At 39.6% G+C, this 25,828-nt stretch overlaps 1 protein-coding gene across 4 annotated transcripts in view; it reads right to left on the reverse strand.

The window, feature by feature from the left end:
* The window catches only part of LOC124298792 (ankyrin repeat domain-containing protein SOWAHB), a 147,915-nt gene extending 122,722 nt beyond the window's left edge, over positions 1–25,193 (reverse strand). For 3 of the 4 annotated variants that reach the window (XR_006906884.1, XR_006906883.1, XM_046751288.1), the window contains exons 1-6: positions 25,189–25,193; positions 20,061–20,067; positions 19,369–19,495; positions 19,163–19,224; positions 15,923–16,306; positions 13,744–13,893 (exon numbers count right to left, since the gene is read on the reverse strand). Coding sequence is in view for 2 of the 4 variants with exons in the window: in XM_046751288.1 (XP_046607244.1) it covers positions 13,744–13,893; positions 15,923–16,306; positions 19,163–19,224; positions 19,369–19,495 (723 nt within the window). In the remaining 2 variants the exon portion in view is untranslated. The remainder of the gene's footprint in view (positions 1–13,743; positions 13,894–15,922; positions 16,307–19,162; positions 19,225–19,368; positions 19,496–20,060; positions 20,068–25,188) is intronic. The other variant, XM_046751289.1, reaches the window with a different exon arrangement.
* Positions 25,194–25,828: the final 635 nt, after the last annotated feature.

Raw genomic sequence — 25,828 nt, forward strand, 5'->3', positions numbered from 1 at the left:
ATCTTAGCACGAATGAGGTTATAAATTTTTGGAGTTTTATGCTTACTGAACTTGGTTCAATTCTATAAATATGCCCGATTATTTTCGTGGTCGCCGCTTTGTACGCATTTAATAAGTTTACGATACGTTATGACCAAACCTTCTTGTATCTTCTAATACGTATAATACAAGTTGTTAACATGAGCCTGAAAAAAATATCTCCCAAGTTGATGACATTTGATCGCTATTCAGTCAAAATTTCTTGAAAATTCAGACGCCTTCGTCATTCAAATTATTACCCATACGATGTTTTTATAAATTGAATAAGATATTTGGAAAAAAAGTACAATAAACAATTAAGAATTCATTTTCATGAAATCGCAAGAAGTTCGTTAGCATTTATTTTCAGACTTTCTTTACATTTCTAAACCGTTTTAATGATTTTTAATGATTTTCAAGGAGTTCCTAATTTTTTTACAACGAGCCATTCACAATCTTTACAAGAAAATTAACTCTAATGCAGGTTCAAAGCTATCTGTTTATTTGACACTTAGGATATATTCGATTATTTGTTGGACCGTTTCGGCTATTTGCCAACTTTGGCCGATCAGATTATACTTGTTCGAAAACATTAATCTTCATTCTGTATGAATATTTATAATGTCAATTTTTGGTCACAGTCTACAATGTTAGAAAGATTTTTATCGGTCACTTGTTTCTGGGTCAATCACCCATTTTTGAAGTCTGACTTGTTTCAAATGCGTTCAAAATCACTAATTCTGGAAAGTTTTTTTTTTTTTTACCAAATAATCTCATAAATGTTTAGACTTGTGATAGTAACGCTTTTTTTCAAAAAAGTTTTACAAGTTGTTAAAAAAGTACGAATCGAATCAAACAACCATTGCATTGATCTGAAATAAATTGACGATGTTCCGGCACGTCTTATTCGAATATAAAAAAATCATAGAAAGCATAATATGTACTTGAATGTTATTTACTATTACAAGAAGAGACGTCTACTTTTTTCCCCCAGTGTGTAAGAAAAATTCCCTAATCTCTCGAGAAACCCTAACTTGCCAAAGTCAAGCAAATTCAAATAATTGCGCAACTTCCTACAGTTGTATACGAGATCCAAGAATATGAAATGAAAAAATTGAAGAGAAGAGAAAAGAAGAGGAAAGGAGACGAGACGAAGGAGGAGAGGCGGAGGTGAAGCGAAGTGATTCGGTCGCAAGGTAATTTGTGCTCACAGCGGGGTTGAGCAAACACGCGCCCCGGGGGAGCCAACGAAAAATTAAATAACCCGATGACTATTCACATTCTGTTTGACCGCGGAGGTTGAACGGATGCGGCCATTCCTCGACGCCGGATGACGTAGCTGGGACTCGGGGACCGCGAGGACGACGAAGTCGAGGACGAGGACGAAGACGTGGACGAGGACGAGGACGAGGACGAGCGCCGGCCTCCTGCTGACTTATGAATACAAATAGCCGGCGTGCACCGCGCGACTTGAAGATCAGGCCCGATAAGCCTGCGCGGCTTTATCCGCTCCTCGAGTCCGAGAAGCGACTCGGTCTAAGAGCGATTCGGGCCTCGGCGGCGTCGCGACGCCGTTTGTGAAACTCCGGCGCAGGCACGCGCGCCACTTTCGAAATCCACCGTGCATACGCCGGCCATATTTGGCGCGTATCAACGCCGGCTATAGGCGTGGACATAGACACGCTATCGCAGATGCGTGTAAGATACCGTGGAGAAGGACACGGTTGTTTTTATTTATTTGTTTGTTTATTTCATTTCCTTTATTTTTCTTTTTTTTTTTGATTCTTGTCGGTACGAGTTGCCGCGTAGTAATTAACCCGGTCACTTTAAGACGAAAATATTGACTCGGAATGTTTTTGTTCGAGTAGAGAAACGCGTTTTGGACGTGTTTGATAAATTTGAGAAAGATTTCATTTGTTATAGTAGCTGAGAAAAATTCTGTAAAGCAGGTATTGTTAAAAAAAAAACTGTTTGAATATTGTTGGGATTACGAAAAACGAGGTACGCCTAACCATTTTGGTTATTGCAACGCAAAATCGGTTTCTTCGGCTTACTCTACCTTTCTAGATAAACAAGGCTCTAACGTCAATTTATCGTTGCACAGGCATTAAATTTTCGCAACAGTTACAAGAAAATATAGTAACGGTGATCGTAATGAGAAAGAATAGTAACGAATACTAGACTTTCTGGTAACAGCTAGAAAACCAATTTTCATTTTGTACCTAGAACTATATTTTTTGATTGTGGTAAAAAAAAAAAAAAAATAATAGTTAAGGACTGAGCGGTGATTGGAACTAAACATTTCTTTCAGTGCAAACTAAATAGTGGCAATCGATTCAGCAGAAGATTTAATATACCTGGCAATTATTTAATGTAAAATATATCTCGAGAAAATCGTAAAAATGAAAATCAAGATTGAACATTACAGTGTACAAAAAAGGTGATTGATTAATTACCCTGCGCCTAAGCAAAAGCACTGTACAAAAAACAAAAATTTAGAGCAGCTGTAACGTTTCCACGATTATTTGAACAACGATTAGGATCATTTTTATGCAGCAAATATTGGGTTTAACGAACGCATTTTTTACTACAATTCGATCTGGGATGAATACAGCAATTTTCAGTTTTGGGAAAATGTATGATATGGATTTTTAACAGGTATGAAAATAGAAAAACCGATAAAAAGAAAATAGAAGAAACCGACGTCCCACTCTGAAGCTTGTGTGAAAATGTTTTCAATTGAAAACGAAATGTTTTTTTTTCTTTTTCTTTCTCGTTTCATGAAAATCAATTTGGCTGTTTTTGAGACAGGTTTAAAAAAATCATAAGATAAAAGCGAGTGATTAGATGAAGTTGAAAACTTTTTTAAAAGCTTTTCAGGGTTCGTACTAACGTAGGAAAAATCCTTGGTGAATCGTTTACCGAGTTGGCGCGGAATGTCCGATCTATACGATTGACGAGACACGTGAAACATCGATGATCGGTAATAAAAATTCGCACGAAATAGGAGAAAAAAAAATAGGATTGGTTTCGAAGAGGGGAAAATCTGAAAATACATGTGTATATGAAAAAAAAAATTTGTATATATAATTTGCTAATTTCCGCCGTTCCACCCCCTAAAAAGTTTGTTTGTGCGAAAAGACGAACGTTCCACGTTACGTGCAATATGGCGCTCAGTTTTGATTTTTCACTCATTTACATTGCTCCATATCTCTCTATATTATCACACACAAGTATGTGACCGAGAATTAGAAAAAGAAAATTAGAGACCGACACCCGCGGAGAGAAAAAGCAGACGTATCGAGGTTGGTTCGCCTTGCAGTTAGTTCGTTGATCGTTACTCGCGTGACTTGGGCATATTTTGGTCCCCCGCATATACCGCCGGCAGTCCCCAGCTCGAAGGAATGCCATCGCTCAATCACTCCGCTCTAGCCGGCTTTTTGGTTATACTAACGAGAGATATATCCACGCCCCCCTTTTCCTTCGACTAAAAAATACAACATCCCCCCTCCCTCCCCGCGTCCGTCTTATTTTTATTTTTATTTCTTTTAATTTTTTTTTTTCACCCCCAGCGCGCTCCTGCGATTCCACCAAAGACCCCCGCCTCCTCTTTTCACAACGAGAGATACTATCTTCTGGTCATCTGTGGCTAATGTCGTGTAAAGGATGTCTCGAGTCGCGACCCGACAGACGCAATTGACAGGTCTGTGTCTGACTTTACGGCCCGAGTGTCAATTTTATTTATGGGACCGTGTCACCGGTTGTATTGACACGTTGGCTCGACATTATCGCCCGAAGAAATAATTCTGAAGCAATTGGTCGAGTTTCGATGCGATTTTCAATATTTTGTAGTTTTCATTCCCGGCTCGACCGTAATGTTCAATTTTGTTTACCTGAAAAGCGGGACGATTACGGCAGATTATTCCTTCTTTACTTTTTTCCCCTCATCTGTGTTAAAAATAGTACATTATGTAACAAGGGAATAAAGTCGATTTTTATTCCTGTCTTACGTATAAGACTTTATTTCCGACTCAACTCTGGCCGCGATGTTTATTTGAAAATTGGGACCGATTTAACTGAAAAATGTTAACTTTATGACCGAGTCGGGAATAAATTGCATTTTTCTACCGCATTTGCGGAACACGAACAAAGTGTTCAGATTTTCTCGTTTTCTCTATTTCTCTTTTTCCATTCTGAACTACATCTCTCCGCGTTATTAGGGGTGTGCAAAAAGTCTCGACGTTGCACGCGGATGACGATACCTAACGTTGATTCTGCTCGAGACTTTGCTCTCCTGTCTCAAGCATTTCTGTATTGCACGTGGTACGAAACTGACCGATCTAGACCGAAAATAGGTTGTTCTAATCGTGAAAGTTTGTGCAAAAAATGGAAATCGATAAAGTGCAGATTCGCAGTTGCATGTTGTCGCAATATTTAATCTCGGTAAAACAGCCGCGGAAGCAAAAAGACTAATTTGTTCTGCATGCGGAGAATCTGCCGTGAGTGAAAGTACGTGTCGAGAGTGGTTTTCAAAATTTTCAAGTGATAATCTCGATCTGTCTGACAAACCACGTTCTGGAAGACCCTACGAGCTGAAATTCGATGATTTGTAAGCACTGCTGGATCAAGACGAATCTCAATCTAGTGTACAATACAGAAATGCCTAAAATAGAAACGCAAAGCCTTGAACAGAACCATCGTTGGTTATCGTCATTTACGCGCAACGCCGAGAGCTTTTGCACACATTTTTGTGATTCAAAAATGAATACTAAAAATCTAACAAAAAATATCTAGGTATTACGTAAAGATCGCAGAAGATTCTCTCTCAGTTTTCCTAACCAAAAGAGATTCTTTAAATATTGTAAAACATCGGTAAAGTTAAAAAAAAAAGTGTCAAAATGTCGAAAAAGGGCCTTTATTTAGCACGAAGAATGGCGCCACGAGGCCCATTTCCACGACAAACAATAACAGCCTTAACGAAGAGTTTGAAAAATGTTCCGGATGAAATTCACCCAGAGCGACCGATTAGGTTCAAGTGGTCAACTGTCCAACGAAGAGTAGTTTTCTGCGTTCAAAAAAATCGTACGCCGGCGATGAAGAAAATACAAAAACTTCCAGGACGCCTGCAAATTCCCTGACGATTCCCGGTTTTCCACATTTCCCTGACAGCCAGACACCCCGGAGGTCGCGGTCCCACGACCGGACCACCGTGGAACCTCGAAGACGAGTCGAAACGGGGCCGCTACGAGCTGCGGAACGCGCCGCCTGACCCAGAAGAAGAGAACGGGCCCCGCCCGTCCTCCGTTGGCTCTCCGTATACGCGTTGATGGCTTATCTCGCACCGCGGGAAACCTTTCAGACTCCCGTGGACAAGCCTCGGGAATATTTACCCCGGTAATAGAGCCGCACGCCTCGCGCACCCACCGCAACCTCCTTTTTTCCCACCCTTTCCCTCCCCCCCCCTCTCTCTCTCACTCTTTCTCTTTCCTTTTTCTCTTTCTATCCTCACTTGCTCAAAATCCTAGACTACTCTCAATTTGTTGACTAACAAGTCAGGGTTCGTACGGTTTTTGGGGTTTTCTGAGTATTCCAGCCTCAAATGAGGATTTTTCCAATAACCATTCGAGAAATATACACTGAGACAAATTTCATTTGGCATATTAACTAGAAAAATTCCGTAAAACAGGTATCGTTACAAAAACTGTTTCAATATTTTTGGGATTACGAAAAACGACGTACGCGTAAACATTTTTGCGCTATTGTCGATTCTTTTTTGGTTATTGCAACGCAAAATCAGTTTCTGAGGTTTACTCTACTTTTTTTTTTTAGTTAAATAAGGCTTTAACGTCAATTTATTATTTATGTATGAGATGGAATTACACGTCACAGGCGTCATATTACATAAATAGATATGATTATAGACCGTCGAAGCTGCCCCCCCCCCCCCCCCCCCCCGCGCCCTTAAACCAGATTAATTTGCTAACATTTTCAGAATTCAATTGAGTTGCAAAATTCTAGGGTGCAGAAGCGCAAGAAAAGAGTAAAGACCGCGGGACACGGGCGTCAGGATCCGGGGTAAAAAAGAAGGAGTTTCAAACGAGCTGGTAACGACACCAATTTAAATGATAATAACACACCTCGAGCTTGTTACACTCGCGCCTTGGAAATGATCTTGCATAATGAGAAGCGAGAAATGCCGCGCATCCTGCGAACTCAGCTACGGGTAAATAACATAACATATATTCTGTAACGTATATATAAATACTCATATGTACAAACTTAAAACCCAAAAGAGCGAAAATAAGAGCATTTAACGACCGAATGACTGGCACCCAGTTTTCTTATTTTAATTTCAACCATTTTACGCGGTACGCGAGCTGCCAGCACTTACTTCGTGCCATTTGGCAATTTGCAAATACTCCATTTTTTCCCTTATTTTTATATTTCACTTTGTATCCGGATAACGGATTGAAAAACTTTTGTGACAAGTTTAGCGAACTTTGTGGCATAAATTAGATCCAAGTGTTCGACTTTTTCATCAGGTAAACATCGGAACAATTTGTTTGCCAATGCCAACCAATGCCTTGATCCAAGTAAATTTATTAGCTACATTTTTCAAGATTGGATTTCAGTGCGCCTTACTTGAACAAATTAAATCATTTAAATAGCACAAAGCAAATCAGGGTAAACGAATAATTTCTCATCTCGGTAATTACGAATTTAAAAACAATTCCCTTCTTTTTTTTATTTTTTTGATAATGAGTGTTTCTAAGAATCACTGCAACACGATAATTTACGCCGTAAAAATATTAGGAGAAAAGTTGAATACATATTTACTTTTCTTCGCTCAAAAAACTACGAGTATAAAGAGGTTGGAGCAAAAGCTCCCCCCCCCCCCTCGCCCCTCTCTCTCTCTCTCTCTCTCTCGACGCTATTAGGGAGTTCACCTGCTCTCGAGGCAGAGGTTGGCACGAGGCGGGTAAAACCTGGAGCACGCGGGTCCTGATTAATGACCGAAATATTTCTTGAATAAACAGGAGCGATGTACGTGTACACACGGCGTACACCTTCGTACATTATAGGGGCAGCCAAACCCCCCTCGCATAATGGGAAAGACTAATTGCCGATTCGACAACAACAAAACTAGATTTAGATTAAGAGATAAGGTAAAAGTTATCCTATAACAGAGGGATATCGGTTATCCGCACATTGAAACGCGATTAGTCAATTCTCGGCGAATGGATGATATACGCGAGGTAATTATTGAACATGATTAACCCTTCAAGTCGTGTTGCTAAGTATTGTTACCATCTATTTTACATCCATTTTTTGCATGTTTAGAAAACTTTGAAAGCATATTTCTTTGCGGTTTTTTGCTATTTCTCATCGTATATTAACAGGTTTTCAATACTCGAGAGTAATTATTGCGATATAACGTGAACTGTTGTTGTTGGAAAAAAAATGTTTACGAATATGAAACAGGATTTCAAAAATTCGTGATGGCGAATCCAATGTGGCGGACGAAAATTTCAAATTCGATCGAATCCAAAGAAAAAACTCTGATCAGGTGATTTTGGGGTCGCTGATTACGAATCTGAAATTAAATTTTTAAAATTCAATCAAGTTAGAAATTTTCGTCCGCCATATAGAATTTTTAAAATCCGATTTCGGATTCGTAATTAGCGAACCCGAAAGCTTATAATTTAGGTGAAACATGTACACGTGTAGAGGGGTTCGGAAAAGTATTATTCCTTCGATTTAAAAACACTCAACAAACAAAATCTTGTCTAGCGGATACTGCGTGGATAAACAAAACTGTGCAACCAAATTTTTTCTGCACGAAACTCAATTAGGTACGTCCGAAAAAGTGACTTGTACTGAGAGAAATTTTCAGTTCAATTACCGCTCAGTCCTTGACTATTTTCATTTTTTACCACAATCGAAAAATACAGTTCTAGGTAGAAAACGAAAATTAGTTTTCTAGCCGTTACCGGAAATTCCGTTACTATTCTTTCTCATTACGATCACTGTTGCTATATTTTCTTGCAACTGTTGCGAAAATTTAATGCTCGTGCAACAATAACTTGACCTTAAAGCCTTGTTTAACTAAAAAAGTAGCGCAAACCTCATAAACTGATTTTGCGTTGCAATAACAAAAAGAGGATCGACGATAGCGCAAAATGGTTACGCGTACCTCGTTTTTCGTAATCACAACAATATTCAAACAGTTTTTTAACGATACCTGTTTTACTGAAGTTTACTAGTTACTGTGACAAATGAATCTTTTCTCAATGTAAGTAACGAAATTTTCAAATTAGTGGAAAGTGACTGCGTTTAAAAAAAAAAAACAAATAATAGTGCCAAGAGTGACCGACTACCAGCCTTGTCAGAATCGTACTTACGAGAGGGAAAAAAGATCGATGAGAATCATCGAAGGAAAGTTTCGCATCGACGAATGATCCGAAGGGGCTGCAGAATCGGAGTGGTCGGAGGTCGAGGATCGGTAACAAGGACCTTCCTCCTTCCGCACACAGGGAATATCGGGAAGGTGAACGACACGGTTAGGCCTAAGGTCGATAGCGACAGGGACCTTAGTCCTTGAACCCGGCACATCGAAGGAAGTTGGGTCCGGGTGCAGATCGCGCAAGCTGTGCGTCGTCTGCTTAACCCTCTTTGCATATACATTCTGTAAGATTACTTTGCGCGGTTTACACCCTCAGCCGGCAGGCAAACTACCCCCAAGTATTCGCCTCCCTAATGTATGCGGAACTATGCTGAATTCCAAGTTCCGCACGGCGAACTCAGGGAGCTGCTGGAACCGCCCGACAAGACAACTCGAGGCGAACACGCGTGATCCTAATTAGAAGGTCCTCCCGCCTCCCGGTCCTACGACCTTACCGACCCCGGGAGCGCCGATGGGAACGGCTGCGAAAATATTCAGGGAAACGGGAACTGAGGTGACGGATTTCCCGAGGTTATGGATAACCCGTGGGTTACGGGACGCTGAAGGGTGCTGTTACTTGTCATTTTACAACACACCTACAGGCCTTGTCGAACCAAGTTTCCCACACGCCTCCACTCGATACGTAATCCGAGCCTCGTGTCCTTGTCCGGAGGTTCGTTTCTCCCTCAAGACGAGGTCGCGAATTCGTCGTAGGGCGGGGTTGATATTTTCAATTTGAAAAGTTTCCAATTTTTAAACGCCTAAGCTCGATGTGAACAAGTCGAACTTTGACGAAAAATCGAAGTTTAAAAAAAGGCTCAAAGTTCCGAATGGACAAAACTGATGCGTTTTTTTAGAGGATTTTTGTAATTTTTTTATATCGACACGCTCGTTTTTGCGAAAGATGTCGAGTGCAAAATTACAAAAAATAAATATGGTACAAATTATTGTCTGTGACACAAGTGATGATATTAGGAATTTTCAATTCAGGACTTTCTCAATTCAGATGAAATTTCGCATCAAACGAGTATTTTTCTTTCTTTTTTTTTTTTGTTAATTACCTGTTCGGTATGTTCGTAGAATTTTAGATTCAAATAACGTTAGAACTTGATGTTTCTTTAATCAAAAAGCTACTTCCGTCCGATATTTTTTATTTTTTTTTCCCCGCAAATATGAGTTTGAAACAAATCCATGCCGCTATCCCGGTATCGCGGAGCTCAAAATTTGGTACTTGATTTGAAATCCAGAGATGATCGACAATCAAATGATACCATTCGTTATCCGGATGAATTTTACATTAAAAAATCAACTGATAAGCTCAAGGGATATTAAATTTCAGAATTAATTTTGACACGTTTGTTTCAATTCTCACTCATTGAAATTGCAATTTTCGCAAATCGGTGACATAATTTAAAAGTTAATCACAGTGTTGCAAATTGAATTGCAGTTCCGACCGATTCTTTCAAATTTTCAAGAAAAACGATTTAAAACAAGTCCGACATGGTGAGTTGAGTAAATTGTAAGAGAATAAAATTCTGTACAAGCAATAGACGGAAAAAAAAATACACGACATGTGTTAGCAAAACAAAAAAAATAAAATTCTCGCAGAGCCATACCGGAAATCGTCGGCGTCGATATAAAGGAGAGACCACACGTGTAAAAGAGTGCGGACCGGATCTACGTATAAATTCGTCGAGTAAAACCACCCGCAGTTTTTTCCCCATATATGCGTATATATATATATATATACACCAGATATACCGATTACCATAAGAGTTACGATCGAGAGAGTCGTCGGAGCGCCGTAAGTTGCCTGGGAATTATCGCATTACAGGTGAAGAAAGAAGGTGGCGTATAAGTTGTAACAGGGTTTGTAATACCGGTCATTGTTCGTCACGAACCTTGTTCTGAAAAGCCGCAGTCGCAGGTGCTGCTTCCTCGAAGAAATTAATTACGAAAAATGGGAAAAAAAAACAAAAAAAAAACAAAAAAAAACTTGGAACCACACGAGAAGAAAAAAAAAGGAAAGAAAAAGAACCCCAAGGAAGTTAAGGTATCGACGATAGCCATGGTTGGCTTATTTCCGAAACTTTTTTCGACTAGTATAGTATAATGATTGAAAAAAAAATAGAACACACAATTGGTACAATATTATACGTAATTTCAACTTGCAGAGCCGTGCGATTAATCGATTAACCCTGAGTATCGAGTAACTTGTTTGTTCAATTGATCGAATAATCGTAGATTTGGAATGTAGATTGTTGTTTTTTTCCCACAACTGATCGGTCAATTCAGCCATCGAATTGTAGACAAATCGTGTTTCTGGATAGTAGAAATTAATTCGGATGAATCGTTCTTCCGATTGATCGATTAATTCGATGGTTTTGATTGACTAGAATTATTATACAATAATTATGCGTATTTTACGAATCGAAATAACGGAAGGCCTCGGAAATCAATTCTGAATTGAAACGAAAATGCATGTGAAATAGTTTTATGCGAATTTAGAAAATAAAAAGAAATACAACGAAAAAAGAAACAGAGGAAAAAGTGAGTCTGTTATACCTAGTCTAAAATTTCGAACATCTGAAGAAAAGGAATCACACAAGTATTTTTTTTTCTCTCCCGTACCGATGAGTGGAGTTCAAATTTCGAAAGCGCGTAATTCCGAATTATTTGGTGGTGAAACTTGAAGTAAAAAAATTTAACTTTCACGAAAAACAACAAAGTTTCTAACGATCGGAAAGCCGATGGCTCAAAGTTCCGAAATGCAATATTCCGAAAAGTAAAGTTTCGATAGAGTACCTAAATATATTTACACAGTGTAGTTTACTCGACGAATGGGCGTAAAAGAAAAAATGAAAAATCACAATGACCAGGATTCGGAAAATAAAAATATCGAAAATTCAAAACGTTATAAAGATCAAAGTGGCGATTTTCACCAAATCAGAAATTCAACGAACTGAAAATCTTCGAGTTTTCAAATTTTTACACAATTTTCGCATTGTCGGAACTTTGAGCGTCGGGTTTCGATCTGTTCGAAGCTATGATTTCTTTATTTCAAGTTCAGCCAGTGAAAAATTGGGAATTTGGCGCTTTCGGCACTCTTCCGATTCGTAATATCAACCCCGCCCCGTGCCGATGAATCGTATCCGCACGTAGTTCGGCTACGATGCAATTAATCGATTCTTAGTAAGCGGACAGGTATTATTGTAATAAGGCAGACGGCACGCGACAGAGCTACCGGTATAATCAAAGATGTATCCGCCGGTTGTGGGACGATCAATTATGCAGGGGAGCGCGTCTAGGAGAAGACGCGAGAAGACGGAGAGCCGGGGGTTCAGGGGTGAGAGTGCATCGCGCATATAAATTACGTCCACTAAAATTAACAGTGAAACACTGCGATCTCTGCTGTCCGGGAGGATCAGAGGCTGCACACGTTTAAGAGAAAGAGAGGATGTCCGGAGTTTACAAAAGTCGCATCCTTTGGTCCCTCGGGCTGACTAATTATAACCGATTCCCGGTTACACGTTGGCATATACAGACAATAAAAAACTAAACAACGTGGGTCCAAATTTCCCTCACAAATTGAAAAGAATATACGAGGATTTTCTTCTTTCAACAATACGTACTAATTTTCATATATTTTTATAATTTTTGATTTTTTTTAAAGCGAAAGAATATAAATAATAATATAGAAAAAAAAAAAAAACAATTGGAACTTTCTCATTTCGATTTTGTATCGACCGAATGCTTGTTATCTCTGGAAATTTTGTTACGACGGGAAAAATGAGCGTAATTGAAGAAAATGCCTCGCGTCAACGGTGTTGCAAAGTTGTTTACAAAATTGTGAAAATTTTATAACCAAAATCTATTTGAAAAGCTTATTATTTCCAGTTTTAACTACATACATGTGCATGTATATAATGTGTGAGGAAAAACAAGAGAAATTCAAACGCGGAATACTTACACGTTTGATCAAGCATACGATTGTAAATACATGTAGAAATAATAAAATAAACAAGCGACCGGTAAATAATTAAGCGGAACGTATACGCAGACCGTGGGAACTGATTTTAACTAGACGAGACGGTATATAGAATATATCTCTCCATATTATACATATGCATAATTTATAATAAATGCATATATATTTGATTATTTGAGCTGTAAAAGTGAAGGATAAAAACCTGCCCAAAGATAACTAGAAGGGGGAAAAAAAAAAATAAAATAAAAACGGTAGGAAAATTCAATAAATAAATAAATAAGTAAATAACTGGTTAATACAAAAGTCCAAAAATGAGTCACACAGTTACCGAAATTTCAATTTTCCGCAGCATTTAAAATCTTCAAATTCTTTTCGCAGTACATTTGTAAAGATAAAATAGTCACGAGTGTATTTAAATGACTATGATATTCTGTATCATTAACTAATATTTGAACGACTGTAATAAAAACAAAAAAAAAACAAAAAAAAAAAAAAGGAGAAACAGATTCTTCGCCGCGGCGGAAGAATGTAAAATTATAAACACAGCACCGGCAATTTGTCAATTCTGAAACTCTCTCGTTGCATCCTGATTTACCTTTTTTCCATTTTCTTCTATCTTGATATTTTATTTTCTCGATTATCACAAACGCAACCGAATGAAATCGTCTGATCTTCGCGTTTAGCCGACCAAATCCTGATCACGTATCGGCCGCTTCTCATACAGGCAGATTATGCATTGTTAAAATATTTCTTTCGTCCGCTTAATCGGCATGCAAAACAAGCTTCCGGTTTGATTTTTTTTTTTTTTTTAATTTTTCTCATAGTTATTTCGACCCATGGAAATTTTTTCTTCTTCTAGGATATTTCAAATTTTGCCCAAATACGTCAATTGAACAAACATAAAAATAATGACTGCATGTAATATTTTTCGACGTTATTTTTTAGCTTACGTAACGGTTTTCGAGAATATTAACATACGGATGTATGATCTTCAATGATACGTGTAACAAAAATTATTCGTAGGATAATTATCAAAATTTTATTATTGTCTGGTGAAATTAGATAAACTCTGAATGAGAAAAAAATAAAAATAAAAATATAACTTTCATTTCTTTTTTTTTAGTTTCTTTTCTTTCAACAGCTCGGAACCATGAACGTGAGACCGAACTTATTCGAAAATCGATAAATAAAACTGTAGTGCTCGTGTAAGAGTAAAAAAATTCACATCCTTTTATTTCGCTGCAGTTACGAAATTCCTCCTTGCAGGACAATAAATATGGTTGAAAATAATTACCTTGTCGGAGCGTTTCTTATTTGGTGTGGTCGAGCCATTGACTGGGCCCTGAATATCGGTCTCGCTAGCCATCCTGTTGAATCGCTGCATTCGTTCGCGGACGCTCAGCTGTTCAGCCGAGGCTGTCGAAGAAGCGGGACCACCGTCCTCCTGAGTTTCAATCAATTTTCAGACTTACGGTTTCATTTGCAAAAGGTGTTTTATGTATTTCGGCGGTGAAAACAAGGCGATCGCATCCACTCTCATGAAGGAAAAAAGCGAAAGTATCAAGTTTCAAAATCGGTTCAGACCGGTGAAACGGGGTTGAAATTCTGAATTTTTTGGTGGCAAAACTTAAAGTAAAGAAATCAAACTTCGGTGTTTCGATTGGTCCGAAACCCGACGCTCAAAGTTCCGAAAGGACAAAGTGCTGAAAATAAGAAAATGTAAAAATCTAAAACGTCAAACTTTCGAATGATCGAATATTTTCAGTTCCGTAAATTTCGGACTCGGTGAAATTTCACCACTTTGATCCGTCTTTGCTCTGGACGTTGGATATTTTTATTTTCGGAATCCTGGTCATAACGATTTTCGGTTTTTCTGATTTGTTACACCCACTCTCGTTGAGTAAGCTACGCTGTGTAAATATATTTTAATTTTCGGAAGTTTACTCCGTAGAAATTTGATGTTTTGGAATTTTGCTCTGTCGGAACTTGGATTTTCGGAACTTTGAGACGCCAGATTCTAACCATTCGAAACTTTGTTGTTTTTTAAAAGTTTGATTTATTTACTTCAAGCTTCGCCACCAAACAATTCGGAATTAGGCGCTTTCGCATGCATTGTACACATTAAAGCTGTGGCAGGACTATCTACGTAAGATATTGAAACAAAGGACACAAGCACTACAGTACTAATATTGCGCATCTAATACGGTTTAGAAGACGAAGAGAAATTTTAAAAAAAAGTATTTTACATCGCATATTATTTCTCAGAAGCAGTAAACAATAATCACTGCTAAATGATGATTTTTACGCTTTTCTCGTGTATTTGTGGGTGTAAAAAAAAGAAGACTCAGAGCACTTTCACCCGAAGCTCTTCACCCAACGTCTTGAATTCGCAAAATAATTCAAAATTTGCACACAAACGATGAATCGTCGCTCTATTCTTGATTCCAAATATTATATACATATACTATTTCGCAATGTTAACACGTCGTCTCAAAACGTACTCAAAATATCCAAGAGATTTTGGAAGTCAAATGAAAATCCGACACGTACGATACTGCAGGTATATATGTGTGATAAATATGTACATTGTACAAATACAATGGAGCAGTGAAGGGTGTATTATGACGGAAAGTGGAATTCGTGACCCAGGCATATATTCCACAGCGTATCTTTTTCCACCCCTCGTCGAGGAAAAGATGAAAAAAAAAAAAAAAAAATTAAAACAAAAGAAAATAAAATATATCCCAACAGAAGCACGTACAAACGGATCGATCGGCGCGCATGCAGCCGCATTAAACTTTGAATGAACAGAGACGAAAGCGAAGCGAGATAGACAAAAAACAAAAAAAAAAAAAAAATGCAATCAGAAACCAGATGAACGCAGGAATAAACAAGCGGGGAAAACAGTTTTTTCACGATACTTTTCATCACCGTCTGTCGATCCTTGCGACAAATTTTGGCGATGATCCCGAAAACGGCCGAGTGAAAAGTCTAAACTTGGCAATCAAATGAAAAAGTGTCGAGAGAAAAAGCAGTGAAATAAATTTCTGAAAAAAAAAAAAAAATCCTACATTTTTATAAAAAATTAATTTATAAACTGGGGAAAGTATAATCGTTTATTCAGAAAAAGTAACGAGGTGGAAAAAGTATATGTTTGTCGATAAAACATTTGAAAATTGATTAATTTCCGGTGGAACGAGAAGTTGAAATTAAACGGGATATGGAAATTTTTGTTGCTCATTATTTGACTGTAAAATACTGCAAGTTTCAAATTTTTTCATTCAACCATTTTCGAACTCATCGCGCAATATTTTCTGAAAAACGTGTTTTTCGGATTCCAGAGGTTCGAAATCGTGGAAATTCGTTGAAATTAGCAAAAGTGATCGTCGACCGAAACCAATACTTGTCTTGCATCACCAATAGGTGATGAAAAGTAAGAAATCGCGAGACATAAAATACGAAAAATGACTCACCCCTGCGGCGGTTTCATCGTCGACGATTTTCTCGCCTTCCGGCAGGACGTTCTCCTTGTTGTTGTTTTCGATTCGAAGCTTGTCCTGACTCTTACGACGCGGAGGAATCGGCGGCGAGGACACGGACTGATTTTCCTCGTCGACTTTTCCCGATCCATCATCTCCTCCCAGATCCTGCCGATCCCGAGGATCCACCGATCCTGAAGAAGGACTCGCTGCGGCCGGTGGCGGCGGTCTGTAAGGAGGCGGCTCGCGAAGAGGCGAAAGAGGCGTCGAAGGACTGCTTGGAATCGGAAGCCCAGATTCGGTCAGGGACGAGGACGACGTCGAAGTCGAGAGCGGAGCATGTCGGTACTTTTTTTTCAGGACTAGGTACTTTTCACCCTGCGGCAGAAAAAGCGTGTTCCGATGTATGTGTTTTTTTTTTGTTTTTTTTTTATTAATTTTCTTTTTTTGGTTCTTTTTTTCATTTGTGCCCGAACGATCGTCGGATGAATAACGAAAAGATGTGCGGTATTGAAATTGATTATTTTATAAACCACAAGTGTTACTTTTTTTAAATCCTTTTGTGGTATGAGGGGGCGGGGCCGAAGTTACGAAATCGCCTAATTCCGAATTATTTGGTGGCGAAATGCGAAGTGAGGAAATGAAATTTTGAAGAAACAACAAAGTTTCGAATGGTCGGAAGCTGACGGCTAAAAGTTCCGAAATGCAAGATTCCGTTAAATAAAGTTTCGATAGATTAAAATTCGGAAAATCAGAATACATCGACACAGCTTAGTTTACTCAACGAGTCGGTGGGAAAAATCAGAATTACCAGGATTCCCAAAGAACAAATATCGATAATCCAAAACAAAAAAAGTTCGGCATTTCGCCGTTCCAGATTTTTAAATTATCTCATTTTCGCACTCTCGAAATTTTGACTTGTCGGAGTTACGCCCTTTCGGTATTTTGCCCTTTTTGAGCCTCTCAAATTCGCAATTTCAACCGCACACCGCTGTGAGAAAAAAATCGTGCTCATTGGTATTTGTACACAAGTGCTTGTGCTACGAAAGGAACATTTGATCACAACGGAGCTTTTCAACCAACAAAAGTGTTAAAAACTCAACGACGTCTCGTTATAATTGAAACCAGTAGACGCAGAAGCATATTACAGTTATTATCAAGAATTGTAGTATCGTTAGCCGTAATCAATGGAGGCCACTACCATGAGCCTGCTTCAGATGGTAGTCCTGAGAATCTGCAGCTTTCCGCAACGCGTATTACTCGATTTTCCTCACGAGATAGGCGGGTCGCTGATCGTACCGTATTTTTGATATCTGATCAGTGATCGGTTCGAGGTGTTCGGTTGAAGGTGCGAATTACGCTGTCGCACGCGATTCTTTGTCCGCGGTGAAGTTTGCCGCGTAAAAGAACTCGCCGAGTACAAAGCGCCGAGAACGAGCGTTTGTAACGTCGCGTGAGTCATGAGATACGCCGAGTAGGTGCGGTTCGTATGTTATGTATAACGTTACGAGTGTAGAGCGTCGAGTGATTTTACCTACATGCCACCCAATCGCTGTTGTACGTATAATATACATCGTTGCCGAGTTCGTTTGCTTGTGAATAAGCCGAGGGAAATTTCTAGTTCCGCTTCACAGTTCCCTTACTTCCCTTTTTATTGTTTACTTAAATATACAGTTAAGGGTACAAAGTAAAAGTCAATTTTGTAATCGTAACCGTAAAATCTAGCGTCTGTTCTTGTGTATTCCTTTTGGTTGTGATCATTCGCGTACTGGACTTTTTTGTAACTATCGCTATGTAACTATTGATGTTGGTGTAACGATAAATTTTAAAATAAAAAAAAAAAAAAATTTTCAAGTAATACGGATATTTTTCCTGAAACTAGATCGGGGGAATAATTTCATATTTTTAGCGACCGCGATACTGTTTTAACCGATTTAGGTTTACTGTTTTTACGATAAATTGAAGTTAAAAATATGTGTTACCTAAAGATATAGAAGTAAAACAAGCAAAGTAAAAGTTTATAATTCGAAAATGGAAAAAACGAGTATTCAAAACTGCTGTTAAATATTAGAGAAAATTTATGTACAGCTTATGGGCTAGAAAAAGAATAATCTTTAACCTTTATCCGAATTGGTTATTTCGACTAAGATTTCACAAAAAAAAAGTGCGCTTTTCAGAAAGACAAAATGATAGTAAACTCCCGGGCACTTTTCCAGTGCATAAACATCCTATAACTAGAACTCAATTCTATGTATCTACGTCTATGTTTCGGACAAATTTTAATTCCGACACCTTTGAAAATCGACGCAAAATCGTGATACTATCTCCACAGTAATAATTAAGTTTGTTTCTATGCTTCTTCGATATCTACTAGGTACTATGGGTACTATGAAAAAAAACATTCCAAATAATTTCCAACAACATGCCTTCTTTCTATGACGATGACCGTACGATTTATTATTAAATTATTATCGCATCGAATGAAAAATAAAATGATTTGGTGTGTGGTGGTTCTTATTTTGGTCAAGTCGAAATTTCTTCGCGCCACTCCCCAAAAGTAATCAACGAATATAGAAAAAAAAATCTGCCTAAATCCCCGAATTTTTCCGATAACTCTAACACGCACAAAAAAGATCACTTGTAAAATTTTCGTAAATCTAACATTCATCACGTTATCAGCGAAGAACTGTCTTCATTCTTTCGCTGATAAGAGCATTAAATTTCCTACGAAATGGTGAAAGGATTTTTTTTTATCATACACAGTTCTGAAGTAATAAACAATTTCCTTAAAAAAAAATTCCAAATGGATGCAATTTTCTGTATCCAAATTGGACTGCTTGACGGGGCGCGTTAGAGTTATCGGAAAAATACCGGGATTTAGCCAGATTTTTGTCTAAATCTGTTAATTACTTTTGGGGAAGGGGGGGGGGCGAAGAAATTCCGACATGACGAAAATAAGAAGCACCTTGGTAGGTATGATAATCTGAAAAATGGGTTGTACCGAATCCCCGAAAACCAATCCGAGACAAATTTCATCCGCGTTAGTTTCGAATCACGCGGTTTAAAATCTGACTGTTAGAACAAGAGGCGGCAACGCCGCTCGCGGCGCGAGAAACGCGCGTGCAACAAGTCGCTGCAGGCGTGGATGAGGAGGGGGGGGGGGGGGGGGGAGGTGGAGGAAGGAAGGGCATGGGAGGAACTGTCAAGTAGCAAACGGCTCGGGGAATAACTCACCTCCTCGTTCCTGATGGTGGCCAGGGAGTTGACGTACTCTTTGAACTTGTTGCGGGCCTCGACTGAAAGCAGAATACCGAATTGTCAAGACGTTTCGGGGATCCGAGGCGAGTTTAGAGAGTTTGCGCTGCTCGTCTTTCCCTGACGGATCGCCTCGCAGTTGCCGGTGAACAAAACTCGGCGGCGCGATGCTTCTAGAAACTCACCTCGCGTCTCGGGGTCCGTCAGGAACTTCTTGAAGTGCTTGACCAGGTCGTGGTTACGGGCCGTTCCCCCGTTGTCGAGCAAATACTTGCGAATCTCTTCGAGCGACAGCTCGCTGGGCGTCGCCATCTTGGATACTGCAGCGATCGCAGCGACGCCAAGCGGACGAATCTCTCCCTAGTCGACTCGCTCTCTGTGGTCGATAGTCGCGTGTTTTTGAATACCTACGCAAATCTAGTATTTATAAGTAGATTTTAGCGTTTGTTACTAAATTTTAAGGCTGCGGGTGATTCGTGTGCTTGAATATAGTAAGAATCTGGTATTGATAATCGGATTTTAACATTTATAACCAGATTCTAACGCTCCGAGTAATCGGAGTACATACTTCGAACGCACCTGTGGAATAACAACGCGCACATTGTTTCGTAAGTTTTCCAAGCTGCCGTAGTGATTTCAAATCTCAACGAATCTGAGCTCAGATTTATGAAAAATCTATTATTCGTAAGTAGATTTTAGCGTTTGTTACTAAATTTGAACGCTGCGGGTGATTGGAGTGCTCGAATCTAGTAAGAATCTGGTATTTACAATCAGATTCGAGCGTTTATAACTAGATTCGAGCGCTCCGAGTAATCGAGGTGCATACATATTAGAAATCTGTAGAATGATAATAAATAAAAAAAAATTTGACGCTCACCGCAAGACTTGTAACAATTGCCGTAATTTCCTATGCTTCTGCCACGGAATTTCTTAAACACTATCATGTGATTTCCACTGACTCGCGACGATTCCGAATAATTTCAGCTAGCTTGATCGACTCCTCGTTATTTCAAAGAATATTTCAATCGTGCAAGTTCCTTTGATTGTAATTTTTTTTTTAAATTTTAACCCAAGGAATCAATCTATCCAAGTATAATACAAGTTATTCGCGATTTTGGCTGATTTCGAAAATTTGAAACGTGAATCTGTGAACGCATGATCAAATGCAACTTATAAAACTAACGGTTAGCAATTAAACAATGCAATAAAATTTCGTTTACGAGAACACCTGTGTAAAGAAGGTAGTAGAGAAACAATGTATATTATTTATAATTGGATAATAGCTGGACTTACCAGATTCTTAATTTCACACCTCCTAGGAGCGGTTTCTTCTCCTATAACTGCATACCGTGCGTTAATTTTTAATAACAACTCAATTACGTACATATTATAGTTTATTATTATTCTCTTTTCATTATACTCGACGTGCAGTTGTGCAGGAACGCTGTAGTAAGTGGGTGGATATCATTATTTTAATCACTATATCAAACCACCGTTTCTTCGGAATTACCGCGGCCGCGTTGTATACATACCAAACGTACGTACTACACCTTGTACATCACACCCATTACAGTATATACCTACATACCTATAACATATGTATATCACGCACATGGGTATATTTTACACACGCAAAGTATGCAGCGAACATCGGATTTAGCCCCGCGCTCGTATAACACGCCACATTCCAGCCAGCGAGATCTAGACGTTGCGATTCTCGTACTCTATGTCCATTTCTATGCGAATCTACGTTCGTGAAGATCCTCGCTGTACACCTATAATCAAACACCTCAATCCGAGGACGGTTTAACTCAATTCTACTCCTCCTTAAGGTGGTATCCTGGAGTCGATGTATATATCTCCAAATATCAAAAAGGGTTCAACAGCCCGGAACTCTGAACAGAAAACTCCAACACGTTTTCCATAGATGCAGAAATAAAGAAATGGCGTGGATTCTACGAAATCGCAGTTATAAATTGGTAGAATTTATACCATTTGTTTATTCCTGCGGCAAATAAAGGTGTTTCGAAGTGTTTTTGTTCAAAATTGTGTCTAGAATGGGGCTGTTTAGCCTTTTTTCACGTTTGAGTTACGTGGACTTCAATATTCGGAGATATATACGTCAAAGTCAAAACCGACCAGAGGAAACCTTAAGGAATGGTCATACTTTCATTGCAGCTTGTGCGGACGAAAAGCGGCGAAAGAAAAATGACAACACAAACTCTGAAAATAGTCTATTTAATTTCAGGTTAACACGACTATAAATAACTCAAGGAAAAATGAAATATGTATAGAGGGATGAAAATAAGTCTGTGTGAACTCTAAGAGCAATTATAAAGGAATGATTTGGATTCGGCGGATGGGGGAAGCTGGAGAACCGGCTAATCCCAATCTGTCCCTGCCAGTTGGCGAGCATTCGCGAGCCGAAGCAGGAGGACAAGAAGTAGTAGAAAGAGGAGGGTTGGCGGACGACTCGTTGGAATTACGCGCCTATATTTATTCAACGCGTAATTACTAACTGACGCGATAAATTTTCCCCATAATTTACAACCGGCAATATCTTCACCGGTAGCATATAGCCCACGCTTCCCGGCGAAATGAAGGTGGAAGATGCAGAGGCGATGAGGAAGAGGAGGAAGAGGAAGAAGACTCAATTTATTAACACTCCGCGTGCATGTGCGTTATAGGTATAACTATATCGGGGAAATGGAGAAAAGTGGACGGCTGAGCAATATCGCGTTTAAAACTGTATCAGCTGATCGCGATGCAGCCAGAAATACGCAGTTATTACGACGATTCGAACCTCGTGCAAGCTTTTCGCTCATATTTTATCTTGTTTGATTAGTAACTCGTGGAAAGTACAACGATGAACGATGTTTATAAACAAGAATAACTACTGAGGAGCGTAATGTCGTACCTATACGATCAAAAAACAGTAGCAGACGGAAATTAGGCGGCTAAGCAATAGGGCGGCGAAAACAAAACCAGCTGATCGCGAGTCAGCCAGAAATACGCAGTTATCACGACGATTCGAACCTCGTGCAGGCTTTTAGGCTCATATTTTACCTCGTTTGATTAGTAACTCGTGGAAAGTACAACGATGAACGATCTTAATAAACAAAAATAACTACCGAGGAGCGTAATGTCGTATCTATACGATCGAAAAACAAAAGCAGACCGAAATTAGGTGACTGAGCAATATGGCGGCGAAAAGAGAATCAGCTGATCGCGATTCAGCCAAATTTACGTAGTTATCACGGCGCTTCGGATTTCGTTGAAGCTGTCAGGGTCATAATATCGCGTATCGAGTTGGTACGAAGCGAACAAAGCGATTTTCGTAATTAAATACCACCGTCGAAGATCACGCAGACGTAGTAATTCCTTTCGAATATCGGGCAAAGACCGAGGAGTAAATCTGTAACAAGAGAGAAACCGCACGATCGCTCGCGTACTCGCGGATCGGGTAAGGCGGCGGTGTGGGGAGTAACAAGTCCTATTATTATACCCAGTAATTAGGAAAACGACCTTACTAATCACACCGGCGAAGCACACGTCAAGGACCGGGAGTGAATGCGTGTTGCACGCTCTCCCGCGGGCTACGGGTATAAGTTCGTTCTCGTGTGAGTGCCTCCGCGTCTAGGCTTGCCTGCCTTGCCTGCCTTCCCGGCTGTGGTGGAGGCCAGCGGAGGCAGAGAACCCAGGGGCAGGAAGCGACGTGGTGCCTTTGTAATTAAACTGTTTTCATTAAAATATTCTAATGAAATAATGAATAATAATTGCCCCACTTATCGGCGTTAGACTCGCACACGCAGACGGACGTCTGTAGCGCAACGCACGCATGCAGAAATATGGAAGTAAATTTCCGTGATCCCCCAACTGCAATTCAATCAGCCCTGTTAACTTATACTTTCACGTTGAATTTTCAATTTTCTCAACGATTAGAAATTCACGCGGCAAAGTCTCCGACGCTTACGTCTCGGCGAAATTTTAATATTCAGAATACTGACGGTGAAAAATATCATAGCTACCCTCGACATTGCATTATAAATTTTCCAAAATAAATTTAATATCTGATGGTGGTCCACTGTTGTTGCAGCGATATAACGACTAAAAATGGAAAGTGATTTTTAGTCGAATCGATTATTCTTCTGCCTTTGTGCATTTGGTAGGAAAAATTCGACACAGGTTAAATCAAAGTAACTATCTTATTGTTAGATATATTAACAGACCAAACTATTACTAGATAATTTATTAATTATAACTAACAATTGAATTAGTTTAACTTGCTTAAAGTACAGTTGTACAAATGTGAGGATGTAGCATTCGTCCAGTATTCCTAAATAAAATTGAACTCAAAATCTGACAAACACGACGAACTTCGAGATGCTTTTTATACAAGAGAAAATGTCAAGTTATGGGAATACTTATGTCTTGGAATACTCCGCAGCGTCAATTTTATTTGCATATACTAACCAACAACTGTGTTTAAAAAATTTGAAAGATCGATCTACAAAATACGTATAATATAGTTCATTGAATACAACTAAATCGAAAAGTCTATAAAGCGTATGAAAATGGCAGCAAAAACGTGGAGAAAAGTGAGCGTCAAATAAAGAAAGAAGCAACAAAAGGAGAAGTTTCCATCGACACGACGGCGAGTTTCTCATCGCTCACGTCGCTAAGCTAGAGGAGGAAAAAAGGGTGAGCCGAGACGAGAGAGGGGTAAAAACGGGGGGATGAGAAGCGGGGTCAGGCTTTGGGTCAGGCCGCGAGGAGCGGAGAGTCAAAGACAAAGGGCCGCGGCGCCCGGAGGTGCATCTCCGCGGTCCCGATATCATCTACCCGTGTTTCCCGTCTTCCCGTTTCTCCGCCAGCGGTTATGCTCGCGCTTATGCATACGTAAAACGAAAGCGAGGTTGGCTTATGGCTCTTGGTCCTGCGGTCCTGCCACTTGATCTTCCGCGTCAGGATTTCGGTTGATGCACTCGCCGCAGGGCGCGAGATACCGCCTGCAAAATTGTGCTGCTGCTGCTCCAGGTTGCACGTCTTTTACGAAGCTGCCGGTCTTGAAACTACGTGTGTGGAGAAATTGCCAGGTGTCTCGAGTTCGAAAAATATACTTAACATCTTGAGGGTCTTCAGGGTCGTGCACCGAGAGAAATTTTTCGTTCCGGTTACCGCTCAGTCTTGAACTATTTCCAGTTTTTACCACAATCGAAAAATATAGTTCTAGGTAGAAAATGAAAATTAGTTTTCTAGTATCCGTTACTATTCTTTCTCATTACGACCGCTGTTGCTATATTTTCTTGCAACTGTTGGGAAAATTTAATGCTCGGGCAACGATAAATCGACGTTGAAGCCTTGTTCAACCAAAAAAGTAGAGCAAACCTCAGAATCTGATTCAGCGTTGCAATAACCAAAAAAGGATCGACGATAGCGCAAAATGGTTAGGCGTACCTCGTTTTTCGTAATTCCAAACGATATTCAAACAGTTTTTTCAACGATACCGGTTTTACTCAATTTTTCTAGTTACCGTAAAATGTGAAATTTTTCGCACCGCAGTTTCGCGCTGGCTCGATAGGACTCGACGGCACAAGGTACACACCGCTTGGTGCAGGACGCCGACAAATTTCGCGTTCCGTCTCGTTGAAGAGAGTCACCGCGGATAAGAGGAATGCGCGAGAGACGCTCCCCCACATCGCATCGATGCGAAACATTATCACCGTCTAGTTTTTTGTAAAAAATTCCGGTGCGCCTGGAGTCAGTGGTGCAGTACGTTGTATATAGAAACTGCGAATGGTGCAGCGGAGAAATCTGGTTCGAATGCCGGGGAGATCCGAAACGCCTCTCTCGTCTCTCTCCTTCTGAGATACCGGGCGGATCTTCTGCACGTTCGGATCGCCTCTTAGAAACCGCGGCAAGGATCGGTTCCTTTTTTTTCCTCTTAATTAACTGATTTATGCGGGCAAAAAACGTGTTTTGCGATATATAGCATGGCAGTATACGCACACGTCTGTTGGTGTGTACGCGATCGGCGCCGCAGCGGATGGATGGACGAATGGACGGTCGAATGGATGGATGGACGGACGGATGGATGGATGGATGGATGGATGAATCCCTCTCGCGCGGCCGACGGTTAATAAGAGAAATTACGATTTTTAAGCACGTACCAGCCACTCGCATTTCCACACATATACACACATAGATGCAAAAATGCGTGTAGTGTATACAGCTACATCACCTTTCATGCGACGCGGAAACAATAAGAATTAACTTCTTATTAATCGTCCTGCAGGCTGGACATCGAATCCTGCTCAACTCTTTTTCTCCTGCAGACCGCCGGCTGTCCTCTCCTTTTTCCTTATCGTGTAATAGAGACAAATTTTTACTTTTTGAATATGAAAGCGTGATCGAATTGTACAGCAAATTGACGGGGTATTTATACGGTTAGAATCGACGAATTGAATGAGTTTTTTTTTTTTCTTTGTCATTTTATATCTTATTGTTAGTATTAATTCGTTGAGTGAAAAATTAATTGGCGAGTTTTTGTTTTCAATTTGATCTAAGAAAATTGAAATCAATTTGACAGGTTGAATTCAATTGAAATTGTATCTCCATATAATGTGTAAAAAAAAAAACAAGCAA

Source organism: Neodiprion virginianus, chromosome 2 (assembly GCF_021901495.1).
Source record: "Neodiprion virginianus isolate iyNeoVirg1 chromosome 2, iyNeoVirg1.1, whole genome shotgun sequence".
NCBI lineage: Eukaryota > Metazoa > Arthropoda > Insecta > Hymenoptera > Diprionidae > Neodiprion > Neodiprion virginianus.